Source organism: Neolamprologus multifasciatus, chromosome 3 (assembly GCF_963576455.1).
Source record: "Neolamprologus multifasciatus chromosome 3, fNeoMul1.2, whole genome shotgun sequence".
NCBI lineage: Eukaryota > Metazoa > Chordata > Actinopteri > Cichliformes > Cichlidae > Neolamprologus > Neolamprologus multifasciatus.
In genome coordinates, this window is record NC_140441.1 from 10,258,752 (window position 1) to 10,279,079 (window position 20,328).

The 20,328-nt window shown below is 40.0% G+C and overlaps 2 protein-coding genes across 5 annotated transcripts in view; one reads left to right on the forward strand and one right to left on the reverse strand.

Annotated features, from left to right (window-relative positions):
* The window catches only part of LOC146521521 (coxsackievirus and adenovirus receptor-like), a 209,033-nt gene that overhangs the window by 4,403 nt on the left and 184,302 nt on the right, over positions 1–20,328 (reverse strand). Inside the window, exon 1 of one of the 3 annotated variants that reach the window (XR_014873355.1) lies at positions 2,717–3,976. The exons of 1 other annotated variant lie outside the window; for it this stretch is intronic. The gene's annotated coding sequence lies outside the window, so the exon portion shown is untranslated. Of the gene's footprint in view, positions 1–662; positions 1,070–2,716; positions 3,977–20,328 lie in introns of those variants that run through there. One more of the 3 variants, XR_014873357.1, reaches the window with a different exon arrangement.
* Positions 1,040–12,572, forward strand: LOC146521522 (uncharacterized). 2 transcript variants are annotated; one of them, XM_085155001.1, is made up of 5 exons: positions 1,040–1,641; positions 3,925–3,949; positions 9,780–9,949; positions 10,085–10,220; positions 11,749–12,572. In XM_085155001.1, exons 1-5 carry the CDS (start codon positions 1,166–1,168, stop codon positions 12,493–12,495), a joined length of 1,554 nt encoding a protein of 517 aa, XP_085011127.1. In that variant the 5' UTR covers positions 1,040–1,165; the 3' UTR covers positions 12,496–12,572. The 2 variants fall into 2 exon arrangements, with proteins under 2 accessions (XP_085011127.1, XP_085011128.1); XM_085155002.1 differs by lacking the exons at positions 1,040–1,641; positions 3,925–3,949 and adding an exon at positions 4,337–5,762.

Here is a 20,328-nt window from a genome sequence, read left to right on the forward strand (position 1 = left end):
ATGACCATCCCTTAGAGAAATGCATCCAAACTACTCCATACATTACAACAAGCAAGCATTACAACAGACCAGCAGCAGCATGCAGAGGACTGTACTACAACACAACTGCAGCATAGTCAGGCTGTCTATGTGCAGATGGCACAATGAAAATATAAATCCAAAGTCCAAAGACACCGGCTATCAGGACAGACGCTCTCTGTTAACATCCAAGTCATTTAAGCTACCAGCTCTCTAGGTACTCACACAAAAAGGGTGGGGAGGATGATCCCCCTCCATCCACCCAAAACTGACTGCCAGAACACACCCACCTGTTCTCATCAGAACAGGAACAACAGCTTTATGTCTCAGCTCTGAAACCTCAAAGACTTTTATGAAAAGATCTCCAGCCGACGGGAAGATTTGTGGCTGGGTGTGAAGAAAAAGAAAAGAGGCTCATAATAATATTCTGTGTATGTGGAGAACACGACACGTGGTCGCCTGCTTGCCTTTGGCCATTTAGTCATCACAAACAAAGGGGGATTGTTTTCTTTAGAGCAGTAGATGTGTTGTAGGCTGTGTGGAAACCCTCCGTCAGTTTACAATTCCGTTTTTCAACCAGATGTCACGGATTCATGTTTTCTTGGAAGTTTCCGCGCTGATCTCGACAAACAGTGTAAACGTACCTCTCCATTAATCTCCCGCCGTCGTCCGTGAAGGGTGTTTCATCTTGTTCTCTCTATAAACTCCACAAGATGCTCGGTTGAACTTTCCCTCCTCCGAGGTAAACTTTTATTAAACTCTTAACAAACAGTCATGAGTCTCTACTTCTCACCTTCCGGTGTTACACTCTCAAGACTCCGGGCGGAACACACGGGTAAATGCAATTCCCATTGCTACAAAGGGGCCCAGGTGTTCCACGCGCTCGCTTTGGTCGATTAAAATGACTCCAGTAAGCCTGAAATACAACGGAGAGCTAAAGCTAGCTTTGTATGACTGCGCAGGGAACAGCTGAGTGTGCAGGGTTTGTTTTTTCCTGTTGCTGCTCGGTGCAGTGAGATCGGTAAGGAAAGGAAATGACCCTGTGAACGAGAAAACGCTAACTTCCTGTTTTCAGACCGGATGTAGAGTTGTACATTTCCGGTAGCTTTATATTGCGATCTGTCGCTACTGCGAAGATACCAAAATCATGTCGAAAATACGAAAACGGAAAGATCGCGTTAAGCTACAACGAGCAGAAGGTGGGAACACTCACCACTGCTGTGTCCCGCTGTGTACTGCCGGGGGGAGGTTTAACAAGATGTTAAGTTTCCACTGCTTTCCCAAGGATCCTGAATTGCGCGCACAATGGCTGATGGAAATCAGAAGGCACGGCTTCACAGTTACGACCAGCTCTAGAGTGTGCAGTCGGCATTTCGAGACTGGAGACATCTTCGTGTCTTCCTGTGGGAAGCGTTGTCTTCAGCCCAAAGTTGTCCCGTCGTTATTCCACTGGAATAATTTTTCGAAAAAGACAGAGCGAGCTGGAGTTTTGGAGCATCGCGTTAAATATGAAACCATATCAGGTGAGCTCGACGAGCTCAGGCTGCAGCTGGAGTCTTATCAGTCGACTCAGGGACTGCAGCGATTTGCCACATCAGCTGATGACATTCGGGACTGTACAAGGTAAGAAATCCTCAACTAGTGACCCATGGCTTTATAACATTACCACACAAATGTGCATTTTAACACGAGGCTGAAGTTGGTTTGCGTTTGTAGCTTCCGATTAGGGAAATGGATAAAGAGCAACTTATTCTCTACTCTAAGCATGTTTGATCTGCTGCAGAGCAAAAACTACACAACCCTGACATTTCAAACCTGAACTTGACACTAATAGCAGAAAACCAACTTTGGGATTTTATGAAACCTTTCTGTGATTTGTGAAACTTCATTAAAGACAGATTTCAGCACTTTCTTTGAACTTGCTTTAAATGATACAGCATCTCAAATTTAAAATTTTGATCACCTTAAAGCAGACGAAAAGCATTTGATTACATGAAATACAAGCAAATTAACTCTATCAGTTGACAATATTAACTATCAACAATAACACAAACCGTCAGCTGTTGATTGAAGTCACCTCAGATCTCTGGTCCAGGGAATACAGCTTAAATCCATCAAGAGCAGATAATATAAAGCAAAAGGGCTGCTAACTTTGACTATATATTAAAATATTGACCAAAACAGCAAATGCATATTCTCTTATAATCCTGGCCACTGCTTTCCCCCTCTCTGTACTGCTTTTTTTAACCTGGATTAATCTTGTGTTTCTTTGCTTTCTGCACTGGTTTTATGACCAATTTCCAAGGATCTCATTCATAGATTTAATTAATTGCATTAATGCAAAAAAAACCCCCTAAACAATGCAGTGCCCCCTAGTGTCACACAATGTGTAATTTAATATCTCAGAGGAGTTTAACTTAATGTCCTCTCTATGAAGGTATCTACGCAGGGTGCAGGTCAGATGTACAGTAGCTGGAAGTGAGAACAACTGAAAAACCCCCACAAAGTTTAAAGTTGCAAGAACAGCTAACAAAGCAAAATTAGTATGAGATCATGAAGTGTTCTCATACTAATGAAGCATGAAAAATGTGTTAAATGAACCTTTATTTAAACATTTCACAAATCCCATATATGGTTTTAACGTAAACCACTCTGAAACTCTTTATTCTTCTTTATGTTACATACAGTTAAATCTCACCTGCAGACACGGACACAAAGACGCCAGCAAGCAGCAGAATCGAGCAAAAATATATGCATATTCCTGAGACATGTCTGATGATCTTTGTTTTTAAAAAGCCTGCGTGCTGATATTATCCGTAAATAACAGGACCGGAGTTCAAATTTGACTGCGTGAGATCAAATTCGAGGCTTGACCAAAGTCCCAGTGAAACATGTCACAAACTCTTTCGATTTCGCTGGGTTTAAATTATTAAAATGAAAATAATTCTTGAATAATTTCCCCAAAATTATATCCTCGATCGCCACGGAGAATGCATGAAGCCTTCAAAATCTTAGAAAAAGGAGCTCACAGTGGGCAGAGCCTTAAACCTTGAAGAACAGGCACATCTCTCAGCGAGCTGCTTTCATTTGAATGAGAACATGAAGTGGAAAAATATGCCCCCACTCACACACACACTTACACACACACGTCCTGATTTGTAAAATGTTATAGGTTCATCATTCCTATCCTGATGTTGTCTCGAGCTCATGTTTGAACACGAGCCATCTTTGGTTAAAAACGTCAGTCAGCATAAAGACAACTCACACGACTCTTTTACATGAACTGGTTGGAAAGCAGAACTGATGAAAGATAAGAATAAATAAAGAGGAAATGCTCAAAGACTCAACAAGGATCAGTGCTACTACAATCTGATCTCAGATAATATAATACACCATTGTATTATATGGTTTTAATTGTTCTGCTCTTAGTGTAGAATAATCGAGTTCAAGTCGATGAACATCATCTACAGATATATAAATGGTAAATGCCCAAGACATCTCGAGATATGGAAATCGCCGCATGATTCATCCATTGGGTTGACTTGTTTTGGAAAGTCCGACCATAAACAAGGCACGAATATCACACCGGAAACTAAGTGCTCTATGGGAGTTTCCCCACCGGAAGTAGCGAATGCTAAGGTGCACAGTCTATTAGAGCCGTTAAAGGTTAAAAAAGTGAGGTTAATATTAGAGATTTGTTGAAATTAACAAATTTGTAAATTAACATGACTTAAAACATTCAACTTGTTAGGAAAACAAGGTGAAGTATCTGAAAGTTTTATCATTGTTATTTTTCTTGTTATGTGAGACACCTTTGAATGTCCAGTCATCGATGATTTTCTACAAAAATCAACAAAAAGAATGAAAGATTAATGTGAAATCGGATTTTGTTTTCTCTCTTTTCAGGGACCCTGAAGCCAAGGATGCACAGGTACGGGTGTAATTTATAAAATGTGGCTTTTGCCACATTCTGGCGTGGGCGACCGTGGCTCAGGGGTTTGGGAAGCGTATCTGTAACCGGAAGGTCACCGGTTCGATCCCTGGGCTCTCTGTCCTGGTCGTTGTGTCCTTGGGCATGACACTTTACCCTACCGCCTACTGGTGTTGGCGAGAGGGGCCGATGGCGCGATATGGCAGCCTCGCTTCTGGCAGCTGTGGGTACAACTGTAGCTTGCCACCAGTGTGTGAATGCGAGAGTGAATGAATAGTGGCATTGTAAAGCGCTTTGGGTGCCTTGAAAAGTGCTATATAAATCCAATCCATTATTATTTTGCAATACCCCCAAAATGACAAAAATAATGTCAATATACACAATCACAGAAATCAGCTATTTTAAGAAATAAGTGGACCCATAAAAGAGGTCAGCTAAACAGAACTCCTTCAAAAATAATGCTTAGCAAAATCATATCATAACTCAACAAACTCCCCAAATGAGAGACAGCCGAGCCTATAGAGACACTGAGAAAACCATTTTAAAAACTAAAAGGAAAACCACAGGGACAACAACTAAACGTAATGCAAAAAATAATAATAATCCCAATTTCCCCCATGTGGTCACAACACACGGTTAATTTCACTTGGCTGGCCTCTGTGTGTACTGTGTTGCATAAATCAAAAGAAAGAGAAACCTGAAGTAAAATCAGGTATAAATAAAATCAGGAGGAAAGCTCTGATCAGAAACAGTTTCTTTGACCTTTGAACAAATGCTGTAGGCTAGTGACATTTGTGTAGAAGGAAGTGTTGTCATGCAAATACCACCTCAGCATTTCAATGTTAATCCTTTCCTAAATTATGTTCTAAAACAAATATTTAGTGTTCGTTGGGGCAGAAAGTTGGAAAATAAATTCACTTTTTGTTGTTTTTCATGCTAACTGGCTAGAAACATCTGTTTTCTGGGGCACTGTCAAACATGTAATTCCACCCTTGTCTTTACAAATTTACATTCTTCTTTAGTGAGATGTTTGGTTTCTTTGGTTTCACATTTGCAGTTTTTCCTTCTTTTTTTCTTAAAAGGAACCCCGACTATTATGTCAAGTTACTCTAAATATGTTACAAATTATCTCCACTACATAAACATTGTTGAAAATAACTAAAATGTTTTCGTTATTCATTAAATCTTTGTTGTTTAAAACTATTTTGAAGCCTTGGGAGCGGCCATGTTTTTGTTCACGCAATGCATTCTGGGACGATGATGTATATTGGTTGTGGGCAGGCACTTTCGTTCAGCATACTGCTGTTGCAGGAGAGGAACTACTATGCCGCATTGTGCAGCTTTCGGTTGTAATTTCCAGTCGAAGGGCAACAAAGGAACAGATGTAAGTCTGCACAGCTTTCCTCATGAGAAAACAAGAAGAAAGCAGTGGGAAGATGCTTGCGGTCGAGTACAACTCCCCAAAGACCCGCGGCTGTGCTCTAGCCATTTTAGCCCTGATGCGTTTGAGGCATTTAGTCGACCGCGGTTGATAAAAGAGCTCACAGGTGCTTCTGGTTATAAGCGAAGACTAAAATCAAATGCAGTCCCGACAGTTTTTCGCTATGAGGAGACCACGCGTCTGGGAAAAGCGAGTGAAAACCGCGCTAAGAAACGCATAAGACCAGACATGCTAAACAGTTTCCGGGATGGTTGTAAACAACAACCCGCTTCTACAGTAGCCAACATGTTCGTGGATGATGATGACCAATCAGACACTGTGTCAGTTATGGAGGAGACGAGCAATAAGGCAGCTGAAGCTACTAAAGTATCCGTGAATGTTCAGTGTTATTCAAGTGAAGCTGATGCATCAACCCAGACTGAGAGAAGTCCGATGTAACAGTACAATTTTTTCCTTTATTGTCAAAAAATAACAATACAGCGCTTATTTTACATGTCAACAAAAAGTTATATACAGTTATAAGTGTTTAAGAACAAAGCAGTCGTCAAACAGAACATTTAAAGAATATTATAGGTCAGAAATGCCACAAAGCAGCATACAAGTACATATAAAAGTAAAAACAAAAGTACGCACATACAATCAAGCTACATCAATTGAAAAGCTGCATCAAAAATTCAAGTAAAGTGTGAGCTTTAAGTTACACTTGTCTAATAAAGCCTTCCACAGCAGGACTTCATTTTTAAAGCCAACAAAAGTAATTTTCAAGAAGTGACATTTGTGAATGAAAAATTTTGCTACTATAAATAAGTTTCTTTTTTTTTTTCGGTTTGTAATCCAAATCTAATTACTTGAAAGGTTAGAGAAGGGCAGTCAATGTTTTTAGAGGTTAACCAGTACAGAAAACCATCCCAAAAAGATCTGGAACTTTCACATGAATAAAAAAGATGCAGTAGTTTCAATGTCAGTATTACAGAAAGTGCATGCGTTCGTATCTATATTTAGATAGTCATTGGACAGATATATGGCATTTACAATTTTAAAGTGATTTTCTTTTGCTTTAGGTGGACTTGAAAAAGAAAGATATTTAGTCAAAAACTTTGAATAATAGTCTCTAACCATTTTTTCTTTTTAGTTGTTAAGGGAAAAATTGTCCTTAAAAATTTATTATTGCATGCCTTTCCTTTAAATTGGTGTTTAAGAATAATAATACTGTGATCTGTCAACGGGGCTGCTGAGATAGAAACATGTGAAACATATCTATATAGTAAAGTCGAGCCCAACCACAGATCTAGACATAAACATTTACTAGAATCACAAATGAACCATCAATATTCAATACAACTACCAGCCAGTGTCCTGAATCATCAGCCTGAAAAGTCACGACCTTCCCTGGACATTGGTAGAAACAGAGCTACTCCAGCAGAGTGGTTGGATCAGTGGCCGACGAGGATTTTTTCACCCCACTCATTTGACCAGAAGGTGGCATCAGCGTCACTTGAATGAGTTTCTTGTAGTAAGGTGCAATTAGCTTTTAGCCCTTTGATAAACATAAACATTGCTTTTCTTTTAACGTTATCCCTGAGACCTTTAACATTCAACGACACAAAGGATAAACATGTGCGTAGCATTAAAAATAAACAAAAATAGAGTTCAGAATATTAAGAATATCAACAAGTAAGAGTGAACACTTTTCAACCATCCGCCAGAACGCAACGGCCATTAATATAGCCGACAGCTCCTCTGTAGTAAGCCTTCTCCCCCGCATTTCTGGCTTGTAAAATTTTCAGCCAATTTTTCTTCCTCTCCACACGATCCTCCTTCGTCAGGTCCTCGGCAAAATGGAATTTTTCACTCTCACAAATCTGAGCATTTTTGGACTTTATCCATATTCCGTCTCGGTGTAGGCGCTTTGTGAACTGAATCATGACTTGGCGATTTCTGCCCTCTTCCTTTCTTCCAATGCGATGCACAGTGTCCATATTATCTGACCATTCTGGGGCAATCTTGGTGAGAATTTTGATCACCTCTTTTCTGATATCTTTGCCCATGCCTTCTTTCATTCTTTGATCCTTAGGCTACGTTCACACTGCAGGCGAAAGCGCATCAAATCCGATTTTTTTTTGACCCTATGCAACCCATATCCGATCATGGTGTGACAGTGTGAACGGCACAAATCCGATATTTCCAAATCCGATCTGGGTCACTTTCGTATGTGGTACTGAATCCGATACATATCCGATGTTTTAGAAAGCGACTGCTGTTTGAACGGTCATGTCACATTAAATCCGTCTTTTACGTCACTGGCACAAGACAGACGCCAATTATCAGCGCCGGAGAAGACATCGCGAACACTTCCTGGCCATCCAGTGTAGATGTCAGTGAAACTGTTGGGAAGACAACGTTGGAGAAACGTGAACATTTTATTTGTACTGTATAATCTGCAGATTCTGACAGAAATCTGCAGATTATCCTTTGAAGCACCGCTCCTTTAAAACAGCAATAAGGGTAATTATTAGGTTATTTACATTATTATGTAAATAACAAAATAACTTAAAGCAAAAATTGGGAAACGTAAAGTCCGAAGTCTTTATATTAAGGCCATCAGTCAAACAATATTGTTTGCTCTGGGTCTAAACAGAGCGCGTTGTGTGTGACCTCTTCTTTTGCGCATGCGGGCCGCTTTGAGCGTTCACACTAGAGCGCTTTTTCTGTCGCATTTTATTTGTAGTGTGAACGAGCAGAAAAAAAAATCTGATTTGATCAAAAAATCTGAATTGAGCATTAAGACCTGCAGTGTGAACGTAGCCTTAGATTCCACCTTTGTGAATACCGGTCTCACTCTCTTGCCTTTTCTTTGAGTTCGTCAACTTCCCTCCATACGGTTGAGGCTTCCTTCTCCAAACCCGCGATTTTACCTTTACAATCACGGACTTCAGCTGCATTGAATTCAATGGACTCAGCACGACTTGTAATCATGAGGCATTCTCCGATAATTTGTTGTCAATATCCGCCATTTTGCCGTCTTGTTTATCAAATTGCGCGTGGAGAGCTTAAAAGCTGCCAATATGTCGCTTGCTGTGGGACTGGGTTTAGCAATCTTTCTCGGGTGGTCACCTTTAGACGGAGTCGAGAGAAGCAAGTCATTCATTTCCTCAAGATTTTTTTTTCCCTGCTGCCACTTTCAAACTCTGTCTGAGAGGCAGTAGTCGCGGTCATCCGCAGTTGAAGCCAAATCTTGTATTTTATCCTTATGGAAAGACTTGCTTTCCCTTTTATCCTTCTTCTGTTCTTTTGGTCTTTTTGTGAAGTCAGCTCAAACTTTTAGAGGGAACAAAGCAACAAAAAAGGAAGAATAAAGGTACCTCGCACCAGAGCTAAGTTGAAGATAACTGCTTAGTTCACCATCTTGCCGGAACCTCGGTGTCAGTCGCTGTTGCCATTGGCAAGCAGTTGCCACATAGACACCAGTAGTTTCCCCCCCACTCTGGTGTCCTCATGTGACGGAGTGTTTTCATCTTCATCTAAGTACAAGTTGACTATTTTTATTCTCTCTCTCGGTTTGCTCTGGTTCAAACTGGAAAGGTTGAACAGAAACCATTTCCAGTGCTTTGCTAACCGTGGCCCAGTCTCAATATGCACACTTGTGTGTACTTGTGGACTCGTGATACGTCATTAGTCGGAGACCAAGGCATTAAGCGAAGCGGACCTGGCTGCAGCCACCGTGGAGCGGTGGAGCTAATAATAAAAGCTTTATTAGCTTTTAGCTACTAGCTAAAAGCTAATAAAGCTGCTGGGGTTTGGAAGAGAATTGAACAAATATTTCAAACATAATTGGATCATTTTTGGAGCAGTCAGGATCTCCATGCATTAGCATGCTGTTTTTGCTCCCAGTGAAAAGGATGAATTCAAACGTTTAAAGTGTTAGATTTAATTCAGAGTCAGCTGTTTAAATAAAAACAGAACATTTTACATCAGGGGATATGACGGGTGTAATTCAAAATACAATCACAGCTCTCTAAGTAAGATTTCAGTGTTAAATAAAACTGTCCAGTTATGAAGCTAAACTTTAATCTCAGCCAAACTGACTCAGGAACAAATAAAACACTAAATTAAACACAACATTAACATTTAGAAGTTACCTAAGAGACTTAAATATCATGTTTAACCTGAGTAGCAAAAGACCGCGGGCGGTTTAAAAATGATATGCTGGGATTTCGCTCATCTCGTCATCTGTAGAGATCCTTGACCTCCCGGTCAGCTATTGCTGGTGGGTAACAGGTGTCTCAGAAAACATCAGAGTACTTTTGCAAATATGTGACGTCTTGATAAATCAAGCAGCTATTTGAAGTTCATATAGCTGCATTCTTGCCTGAAAATATCTCTCAACAGCACAGCGTTACAAGAGATCATGACTACTGCTCAGTCCCTGAGCCGTCTGCATCAGCTGTGTCCAAAGACGTGGAGAGTCTGAGGAAGGAAATACAGGAGTTACGTGTCCAGCGAGAGTTTGGGTTACAGCGGTTTGCTGGCTCTGACACTGACATCCAATTCTATACCAGGTACATCGAAGTTAAATTTCAAGTGTTTCCAGTCTTCATGGAAACAACATAGATATTTACTTTTTATCTGCTGACTGTATGTTTCATGTGTGATGTTAATTAATGATTGACACGATGTTTGTCTCTTGTGAATAGATTTCCAAGCTATAATCATTTGGTGGCATTCTGGGTTTTGATTGAGCCTTGCATCTATAAAATGATCCAGGCTTCAAGAGCCAAGTCAGCTGCCAACATGGACGAAGAAGTGTTGACACCTGCACGCACACAAACGGTAGGCTATGGCTTTGTTGGTAGTTGGAACTAGAGGTGCGATGGCATTGTGTTTATGTAGATCCTAAAGGGCTCAGCATCCTTTGCATACTTACATCTGTGTACTACAGTACCTCATTGTTTTCCCCATCGTACTGTTGTGTTCATGACATGGGAGAAAAAAAGTAAAGATGAACTTTTGCGAGATCTGGCAAATGTTTTGGCAGCATCCTTCGGAGGGCCGCCAGCTCAAAGCCGACTAGGAGGTCGAGGCACGATGTGCCTGGAGTGCGGTGTTCCCCCCGGCTGTAGTGGGCCTCGACCTGCTGTTAGCTTTCAGTTGGTGGGTAACGGACATCTTCAAAAAACAAAAAAATGACCACTTTTGCAAATATGTGATGTCTTGATAAACTGAGCAGATATTTGAAGTTTACACAGCTACATTCACGTCTGAAAATATCTTAAAAGTTTATTTTGTGACCCAGAAAGAGTAATATTAAAACTAAGTAGCTGCTGCCATTGTTGGAAACGGATTGGCTGGTATGAGTTCTCGGATAGGTTGGGTCACGAAAGATACGCCAACTTGGCCTTCAAATGATACCTACTTTTGAGAGATCCCGAGTTACTTTTGCGAGATCTTGCAAAAGTTAATCTTAATTTTTTTCCCATGTTCCTTGCGGGGCTCCATACTCCACGGTACTGTTGTGTGTGTTCAGAAGGAATTTCAGAAGAACGTTTGGTCATTTAAAAAGATTTAATTTGTTAGCAATTGGAATTACAAGTTAACACAGCGCTGTGGACCTCTGTGTGAGATCAAGCATCTGGTTCACAAAAAGGATAGCCCTCAACAACTTTATATAGTGAGACAATAACAAAGATTGTCATGGCAATCGTGCTCTCTCACACGGAGATGGCAGTCCTGCTGTCTCCCTGCGAATCTTCCTGCGAGACCACCTCTGGTATCTGCTCTCTCCTCTGTAAGAGAGAAAAGGAAAACACCTCCCCGCCTAGTTTTGATTATTTCTTGATTATTTAATTCTGTCCGACTGCTACTTGCAGACATATTATTTGACCCTCTGAACCAGAGAATATCCCTGTAATCATGTGTGTGTGAGCGTGTTTCAAGCAACCCTCTGCACTCTACATCATTCCTACAATAATCAGTCCAGACAGTCACGTTGAACTTTTGACCTTCAAGAGATGGAGTGCCAACTCATATGAACACATTTGCAGTGTGTATATAAAGATAATAAAAACAACAATTTTGTAGAAAAATTAAAAATGTACAGAATGGTATGCATAACCATTACAACAACCAATTACATTGACAACGTAGCATTTTATTCTATTGTACACAGTGTCTTATTCTTATTATATTATTATTCTTATCCTATCCCATTGTTTTTCTGAATTTTTGCCAAATTTCCCACGTGTGGGACTAATAAGGGTCTATCCTGTCTTATCTTACGAAACATTTAGCCAAGAAAAGCATGATCTTACTAGTTCGTAGCTTAAGGAGTAACATTTTCCCTTTTGTTTTAACCTTTCAGAGGCAGCTGCTCCAGCCAGTCGACGAGTTCTTTCTTTTCCTGGTTTTCCTGTCTGTTGGTCTGAAGGAGAGGGACCTGGCTCATCGATTCAACATACACCAGTCCACAGTGAGCAGCATCATTGCAACATGGACAAGTTTTCTTGCCACTGCACTGGGGTCTCAGTGCATCTGGCTTACACGTGCAGAAGTGCAAGCTTACCTCCCTGAGGAATTCAAAGGTTTCTCAGACACCCAGGTGATCCTTGACTGTGCAGAGCTGAGGTGTCAGACACCATCCTCCCCACTTCTCCAGAGTGAAACGTACTCTTCGTACAAATCCCGCTGCACGATGAAAGCCCTGGTTGGCATAGCTCCACATGGTCCAGTCACATTCATCTCTGATCTGTACGCAGGTTCGGTTAGTGACAAGGAACTATTCAAACAATCAGGCATTGCTGAGAAGTTGACTGAAGACATGGCGGTGATGGTGGATAAGGGCTTCCTGATGACAGATTGTTGTAAATGCAAAGTGTACCGCCCCCCTTTTGTATCGAAGCAGAAGAAGAAGAACCAGGTTAAGGAGACGCAGGCCACAGTCAGACTCGGGCTACATGTGGAGCGAGTCATTAGGAGGATCAAACAGAACAAACTTTTTGATGGCATCATCACCATGTCACCTGTTTACAATATCAACCAACTGTTTGCAGTCGCATGTATGCTGTCAAATTACCAGAACACAGCATTAGTTAAAAAACAGGTTAAGTGAGACGAGATGGAGTCGTCCCAAGACACCAGTGCAAGTAACTTATGCTAGGCATGGAGCTTTAAATACTATGTAAATAAGTGTTCAGTGTTTTAATGTTTTTGATACCGTTGCTAAAATAAAAAAATAAAACATTTTTTTTGTCTGTTAATTTCTGTTTTCTTACCCTCGTAGTTGTGTATCTGTGATGCAGCATATAACGTAAATCCTTTATCTAATTTTCCGGCAGTTGTTCAATTTTGGGAGCTCTTGTAGGCAGCGAGTGTAGAACGTCGCCATTGTTTAACCACTGCGGAAACAGTGGAGCAGGGCTGAGTATAAGTATAAGTGATTGTGCAAGTGGCTGCTGTTACAACCACATTTCCCCTTGTGGGACAATTAAAGGATTATTCTAAGTAGGACTACACATTGGTGGGACCATTTTAGATGGTTCATGTTTTATAACTACAATGACGCACATTGCTATAAGAATATGTTCATTTCTCTAACACTATTTTAACCAAGTAGTTAGAGGATACTACATCCCATTCTTCATGTGTTTAAACATGTCAGAGGTTTATTTTTAGACAGAGTTGGTTATGTCAGCAAATAGAAACAAAAAGTAGTCCCCATCCCCACGTTTGAACTATAGATTATTAAACGAGGGCTCAACGACCACCACCACCCTCCCCATTCCAGACCAACGACCACCACCGCCCTCTCCAATCCAGACTCAACGACCTCCATCACACCTCTCACCCCCCTTTCCTCCTCCCTGAAACTCAGAATACACACTGAGGATGTGAGCCGACCATTTCAGAAACAGAAGCCCAGGAAAGCCCCCGGACCAGATGGTGTCTCACCCTCCTGCCTCAAAAACCTGTGCTGAACAGCTGGCTCCCATCTTTTCTCGCATCTTCAACAGATCTCTGGAGCTGTGTGAAGTTCCCTCCTGCTTCAAACGCTCCACCATCATCCCTGTTCCCAAGAAACCCACCATCACAGGACGGAATGACTACAGACCCGTCGCCTTGACGTCTGTGGTCATGAAATCCTTTGAACGACTGGTGTTAGCCCATCTGAAGGACATTACAGGCCACCAGTTGGAGCTTCTGCAGTTTGCCTACTGGGCAAACAGGTCGGTGGATGATGCAGTGAACATGGGGCTGCATTACATCCTGCAACACCTCGACCGCCCGGGAACTTATGCCAGGGTCCTGTTTGTGGACTTTAGTTCGGCTTTTAACACCATCGTGCTTGAACTTCTCTCTTCCAAACTCTCCCAGCTCAGCGTGTCACCAACTACCTGTCAGTGGATCACCAGCTTCCTGACAGGCAGAAAGCAGCAAGTGAGGCTGGGGGAGATCACCTCTGAAACGCGGTCCCTCAGTATTGGTGCCCCTCAAGGATGTGTCCTCTCACCACTACTGTTCTCCCTCTACACTAATGACTGCACCTCCAAGAACTCAGCTGTTAAACTCCTAAAGTTTGCAGACGCAAACCGCATGACCTTTGACCTTTGACCTCAACTACTGCCTGGGCTGTCATCTATGCCATGAATGTTTCCTACTTCTCGCTGGGTCTCTGAAGACTTCTGATCAGCACAGAGTCTCAATCTCAGTCTGGAGATTCCACCCTTGGGATGATTTCTTCTAGCAATACTCTGGCCACTGCACCTGTATCTCCCTACTAGAAGGAAAAACGTCTAACCATTTGGAAAATATATCAACCAACATAAATCCACATTTTTCCTTTCAGTTTAGTGAACTTCACTTATAAGTTTCCAAACCCTCATCCGAACATGGGTGTACCACCTGTAGAGGTTTAAAACCTGTCCATAACATGTTAATCCCACAAGTCACAGTAAAAAGCCGTGGAGAAAATCGTCATGAAAAACTCATGGAAAACACAGAAAACATTGTTTCATGTTAAACCTGGAATTCCTCCTCTTGACGCATTGACACTCCCATGAGTCAACTCATCAGAACTAGGCTCCTTTCTTAAAGAAAAAGGTTAGTTAGATCATTGCCAATGCAACATCAGTGTGTCTCCTCCAGAGTAGCACATGGCGGGTCCAATTCATGCATTCAACGGACCCGTCTGTGTTTTGATTAAAATTTTGTTTCCTAATGAAGTCAGCAGTGGGTGAAAGCCGTTCATCAGAGCATAGCTTAACTGCTGCTGATGTGGGCTGGCCTTCTCTGCACGCTCTTCAAGGCCGCTATGTTTTCTGCCAACTTCTAACATTTGACATTTTCCAACAATACAGTGTGTTACCATAACCAACAAGCAGCCAGTAAAAACAGTTTCTTTCACACAAAATCAGTAAAACAAAAAAGTAGCAGCGTAAGGGTTAAGTCTGCCCACACTCATGTAAACCTACAGTCTCTCCTCCTCTGGTCTCTGTCATTCTGCTTCTGCAAAAACAAGTAAACAAAAACACATACATCCACCCTTTTTTCACTGTTTGGGGTGGATTAGGCAGTGACTAATCCTAAAATAGTTACCGTCTTCTCAATTTCAAGTCAGTCACATTTAGTCCACATCATCAGTCCAGCAACAGTCCTCTGCATTTGCATTTATACCAATCACATGCATTCATCTAGTCACATGCATTCATAACGATCATTGCTGATAGTGGAAAACCGCGCACAAATTTAAATGTCCACTGACAATATTTCATCATTCCAAAAACAAAAACAATTCTCATTGCTTTGAAATGGATTGAATCGCTACAATCCTTTTAAACACAGGATTTCCCATCTAATAAGGTCAGCGTCCTATGTAGGTGAATTTTCTCAGAAGCCAGTTGTAATCTAGAGAAGCTCACCTTATATTTGCTCTCAATTAAAGTATTTTATAGCGCTTTTGCTCCCAATCTTGCAGGCCTGCTTTTAAATCATCAACACACAAAATATCACACCCAGAGGGATGATACCTGGCAGGTTTTTCCCTAAGTGCACTGTTACAAAAAACAAAAAACAAAAAAGATTTTAGGCCCGGACATGTCTAAGTGTAAAAAAAAAAACAGTCTTTCTCTTAGAAAAAGAAAAAGAACCCAAACCTAACTGGCAGAATCGGCCTGGTACTAAAACAAAAACCCCAAAATCTACCGGAAAAATCACAGGAAAAATTTTGCCTTCAGGTGAAATAACAGGCTGTAGGGGTTAGAACCTGCCATGCAGTGCTGCAGTCACTGCTTCTGGCTTTAATTAACAACTGATGCTTACATGGTCTGAAATCAGACTTATATTTACTGGTTGCCCACAAGTACTCCCGAATATTTCCCATTCTGGAAAGTCTGGGGCCAACTGATCTAGTTTCACCTGCTAAATACGCAGAGAAAATGTTTTTCTTTAGCAGCTGCAGAGTTCATTCATTCATTCATTTTTTCATTTATTTGTTCATTTTCAGGCACAACAAATACTTATATTGAACATAAAATGCACAAAACAAAAAACAAAAATTGCCTGAAAAAGGAGTGGGACGAAGAAAACTTATTAAATCCCACCCCTATACTCCCTCATCATCAAAAAACAATAAACTTCCCGCAGCTACGCCCATCATTACATACAGACCCATCAACAGCCCCGGACACATACAAGCATCTCAATGGCAGCTCGCAAACAACAATTAGAGCCTTCATAACTGAATACAGAATATATAAATTATAAATTGTATTACCACAGGTAACAGGCAGTAATAATTACAAGTAACAAAACACACATACATATACATACATACATACATACATATATATCTACACACACATGCACGTATATATACATACATACACACACTCTTTTTTTTTTTCTCTTGGAATCCATACCAGCAATGGTAAGAGAACAGACATTACAGAGCACACTAAAAAACCATCATTGAGTATACTGTGACCAGACCAACTGTTTGTAGAGGAATTTAAATCTATGAATATTTTTGCATTGTTTCAGTTGTAAACTCAGACTGTTCCAGATTTTCACACCACATACAGACACACAAAAACCTTTACGGGTTGTTCGAGTTCTGGGTAATTTGAATTCTCCAGAGCCTCTCACATTATAAACCTTTTCTCGAATTTCAAATCTAGTTTGTAAATTTGCCGGTAGAAGTTTAGTAAAAGCTTTATACAAAATTATGGATGTATTGTAATTAACCAGATCCTGGAATTTAAGTAGCTTTGCCTGAAGAAAGAATTTGTGAGTATGATCTAGATAACCAGCCTTGTGAATAATACGCAGTGCTCGTTTCTGTACTGTGACTAATGGATTAGTTGTATTTTTATATGTGTTTCCCCACACTTCCACACAATATGTAAAATATGGAAGAACCAGGGTACAGTACAGAGTACGAAGTGCATCTTTATCAAGGTATGGTTTCACTTTGTTCAAAACTGCGAGGCTTCTGGAAATTTTGGTTTTTATGTGTCTGACGTGGGGTTTCCATGAAATTTTGTTATCAATTATGACTCCCAAAAATTTGTTTTCACTCACATTATCAATTGGTACACCTTCAATGATAATTGGTAATTCTATATTATATTTTAAATTACCAAAAAACATTGCTTTAGTTTTATTTATATTTAATGATAATTTATTTATGTCCATCCATTTTTTTATTAATTTTAGCTCCCTATTTACGGTCATTACAAGATCAGTATAATCATCGCTACTGAAAAATATGTTGGTGTCATCTGCGAACAGTATGAGCTTAAGTACTTGAGAAACATCAAAAATATCATTTATGTAAATATTGAAAAGTTTTGGTCCCAACACTGACCCTTGGGGAACACCACATGTAATACCAAGTTTCTCTGAATGGTAATGCCCTATGCTAACATATTGTTCCCGACCCGTTAGGTAACTTTTTAACCAGTTACCAGCTTTCCCTCGAATACCATATCTTTCCAATTTATCCAATAAAATTGAGTGATTAATTGTGTCGAAGGCCTTTTTGAGATCAACAAAAATACCAACTGCATATTTATTTTTATCCAGTGTATCAGTAATTTCTTCTACTGCCTCAATTATCGCCATTGAAGTGGTTCTTTGCGTTCTGAAACCATACTGACCAACATTTATTATTTGATGTTTTTCAAGGAATTTTTCTAGTCTTGAATTAAAAAGTTTTTCTAGAATTTTTGAGAATTGAGGCAGTAGAGAAATAGGCCTATAATTGGTAAAACTGTGTTTGTCATTACTTTTATATAGTGGTATTACTTTCGCAATTTTCATTTTCTTTGGAAAACAACCGGACTGAAATGATAAATTACAGATATACGTTAAGGGACTAGCAAAATTCAGAATAACCTGTTTAACTACAGACATATTTATGTCATGATAATCCATTGAAAACTTACTTTTACATTTTAATGTGATATTTATTACTTCTTGCTCATTTGTAGCTGAGAGGAACAGTGAAGAGGGATTTGATTTTATATTACTGATATTTTCATTTTTATGACACGGGATGTCCGCTTCTAGTTCAGGGCCAACATTTATAAAAAATTTATTGAACCCATCGACAATATTACTCATGTTGTGATTTTCACCATTTGCATCAGTAAAATATTCAGGATATGATGTTCCAGAAGATCCTTGTTTAATTAAGTTGTTTAACACATCCCAAGTTCCTTTTATGTTGTTTTTATTTTCATATAATCTTCTTCTATAATAAAGTTGTTTGCTCGTTCTTATAATATCAGTCAATTTATTTCTATATGCTTTATATCTTTGTTCCACTTCTTTTGTTTTTACTTTGATGAACTGTTTATACAGATTGTTTTTCTTTTTGCAAGCATTGATAATTCCTTTTGTGAGCCAAGGACTTTTTATCTTTTTTTTCTTTGTCATGTGTTCGTTTACAGGACAATGTTTATTGTACAACATGGTAAAAATATCTAGAAAATTATCATAAGCCTTGTCCACATCTGACTCTTCATACACCGAACTCCAATCTTGTTGTGCTAAATCGAAATTGAAGGCATAAATTGCTTCTTCATTTATTATTCGCTTTGCTATCATGATCTTGGTATCTATTTTTTTTAATCACAGTCACACAAAGTAAAAACTGGTAAGTGGTCAGTTATATCACAGACAAGCAGGCCACTATTAATTTGGAAATCCATGACATTAGTAAAAATGTTGTCAATAATAGTGGCGCTATGTGATGTTATTCTGCTTGGCTTCGTTATTGTTGGATATAATGATAAGCTGTACATGGTGTCAGTAAAGTCATCAATGGCTTTTAACCTTGTTGGATTTAGCAAGTCAATATTAAAATCACCACAGATGAATAGTAATTTTTGGTTCACCGAAGCAAACGTTTTTTCTATTAAAAGTGTCAATACTTGAACTGGGTGTCCGATATATGCAACTTATTATAACATTTCTCTTTTTTTCATTCATGATCTCAATAGTCAAACATTCCAAAATTCCATCAATAGCCATAGACATAGTTGTTACAACATTATATTTTATAGAGTTATGAACATATATAGCAACCCCGCCGCCCGCCTTATTTAATCTATTCATGTATTTTAAATCATATCCATTCAAACAAAAGTCTATTCCTTTATCAACATTGAACCAAGTTTCTGTGATGGCTATAACACTAAAGGGGCGAGAAAATTGTTGCAAATAGTCCTTAATGAAATCAAAATTAGAGTACATACTTCTGCTGTTAAAGTGAATTAATGAGAGCTTCCCGTCTAGGTTGATTTTTTTTACATATTGTTCCTGTGTGAAATAATTACAATTTTTAACAAAAGAAGAGAGAAAGTTACTTTCAGAATCTATTTCTGGATCTATTATATTATGCTCCTTGTATTCACAATCTAGATCAATTACTTTCTGTTGAAGAATTAATTTCAACGTGTCCATGTCATTTCCTGGTGTAATTGATACATTGGTGTCAGTTATACTTGTCCAGATCCTCCATGTTCCTCACTATCAGTACTTTTGCCTCTTCTGGTGTCCCGTTTAGCTTAATGAAAATCTTACAGTTTGTTACCCATGTATGTTGTATTTTACCGTTCTTCTTCAGTTGCCTTGCCTTCCTCGCGATGTCTGCGTTTTTTCGTGTCAGATGCTCATTAATGAAAACGTCCGTGCCTTTCAGTTTGCGTCCTTGTTTCAGCAGTGCAACCTTGTTCTTCCGATTGACAAATCTCATAATGACGGCCGGCGGTCTGTCACTCCTCCTGGGCAGTGGGTGACATGCTTCTATGTGCTCCAGGTCCATCTCTATCCCCTTGCTTTGGAGGAAGGACGCCACCTGTTGCTCCACCGAGCGGGTCTCCTCGTCGCTGGGCTCCCCGACGTTCCCGGCCACCGCGCGCGCGTACGAGCGCGGCTTGATTTTAATACCGCTGATGACCACGTCGTTCGTACGGGTGTACTGCTCCAGCTCATCCACCCGCCGCTCGAGATCCATGATCCGTCTGTCCTTCTCGGCATTTTGGAGGCGTAGCTGTTTTACCTCCTCCAGAAGCCCCAGAAGCAGCTCCTGCTGCGCCCTGACTGCGGCCACGTCTCCGCACAGTGCTCCGAGGGAGGTTTTAATGTCCTCAACCTCCTCTGGTGTTGGGCCTTTCTTGGGTGGCATACTGAAGCGAGAGCACGAGACACAGTTCACACAACACAAATGTTCACCATTAAAAGCTTCTTAAACACTTCATATCATTACCAATCATTTCATTTAACTTTTCTTTCCTTTTTTTCTTCCCCAAACATAAAACGTGTAACATGTCATCATGTATTTCACAAAACAAGTTTGTTCTCATGTAATCAGAGTGTATATCTGGGTGCAAGCTTCACCCATACATCAGAAACAGGAAACTCAACCCTCTGCTACAACTTA

Bases quoted from the DNA above. Each gene is read 5' to 3' on its own strand.
- LOC146521522 (XM_085155001.1), top strand. From the start codon at position 1,166: ATGTCGAAAATACGAAAACGGAAAGATCGCGTTAAGCTACAACGAGCA. The intron at 1,642-3,924 runs GTAAGAAATCCT...CTCTCTTTTCAG, and splicing joins GACATTCGGGACTGTACAAG to GGACCCTGAAGCCAAGGATG. The intron at 9,950-10,084 runs GTACATCGAAGT...TCTTGTGAATAG, and splicing joins GACATCCAATTCTATACCAG to ATTTCCAAGCTATAATCATT.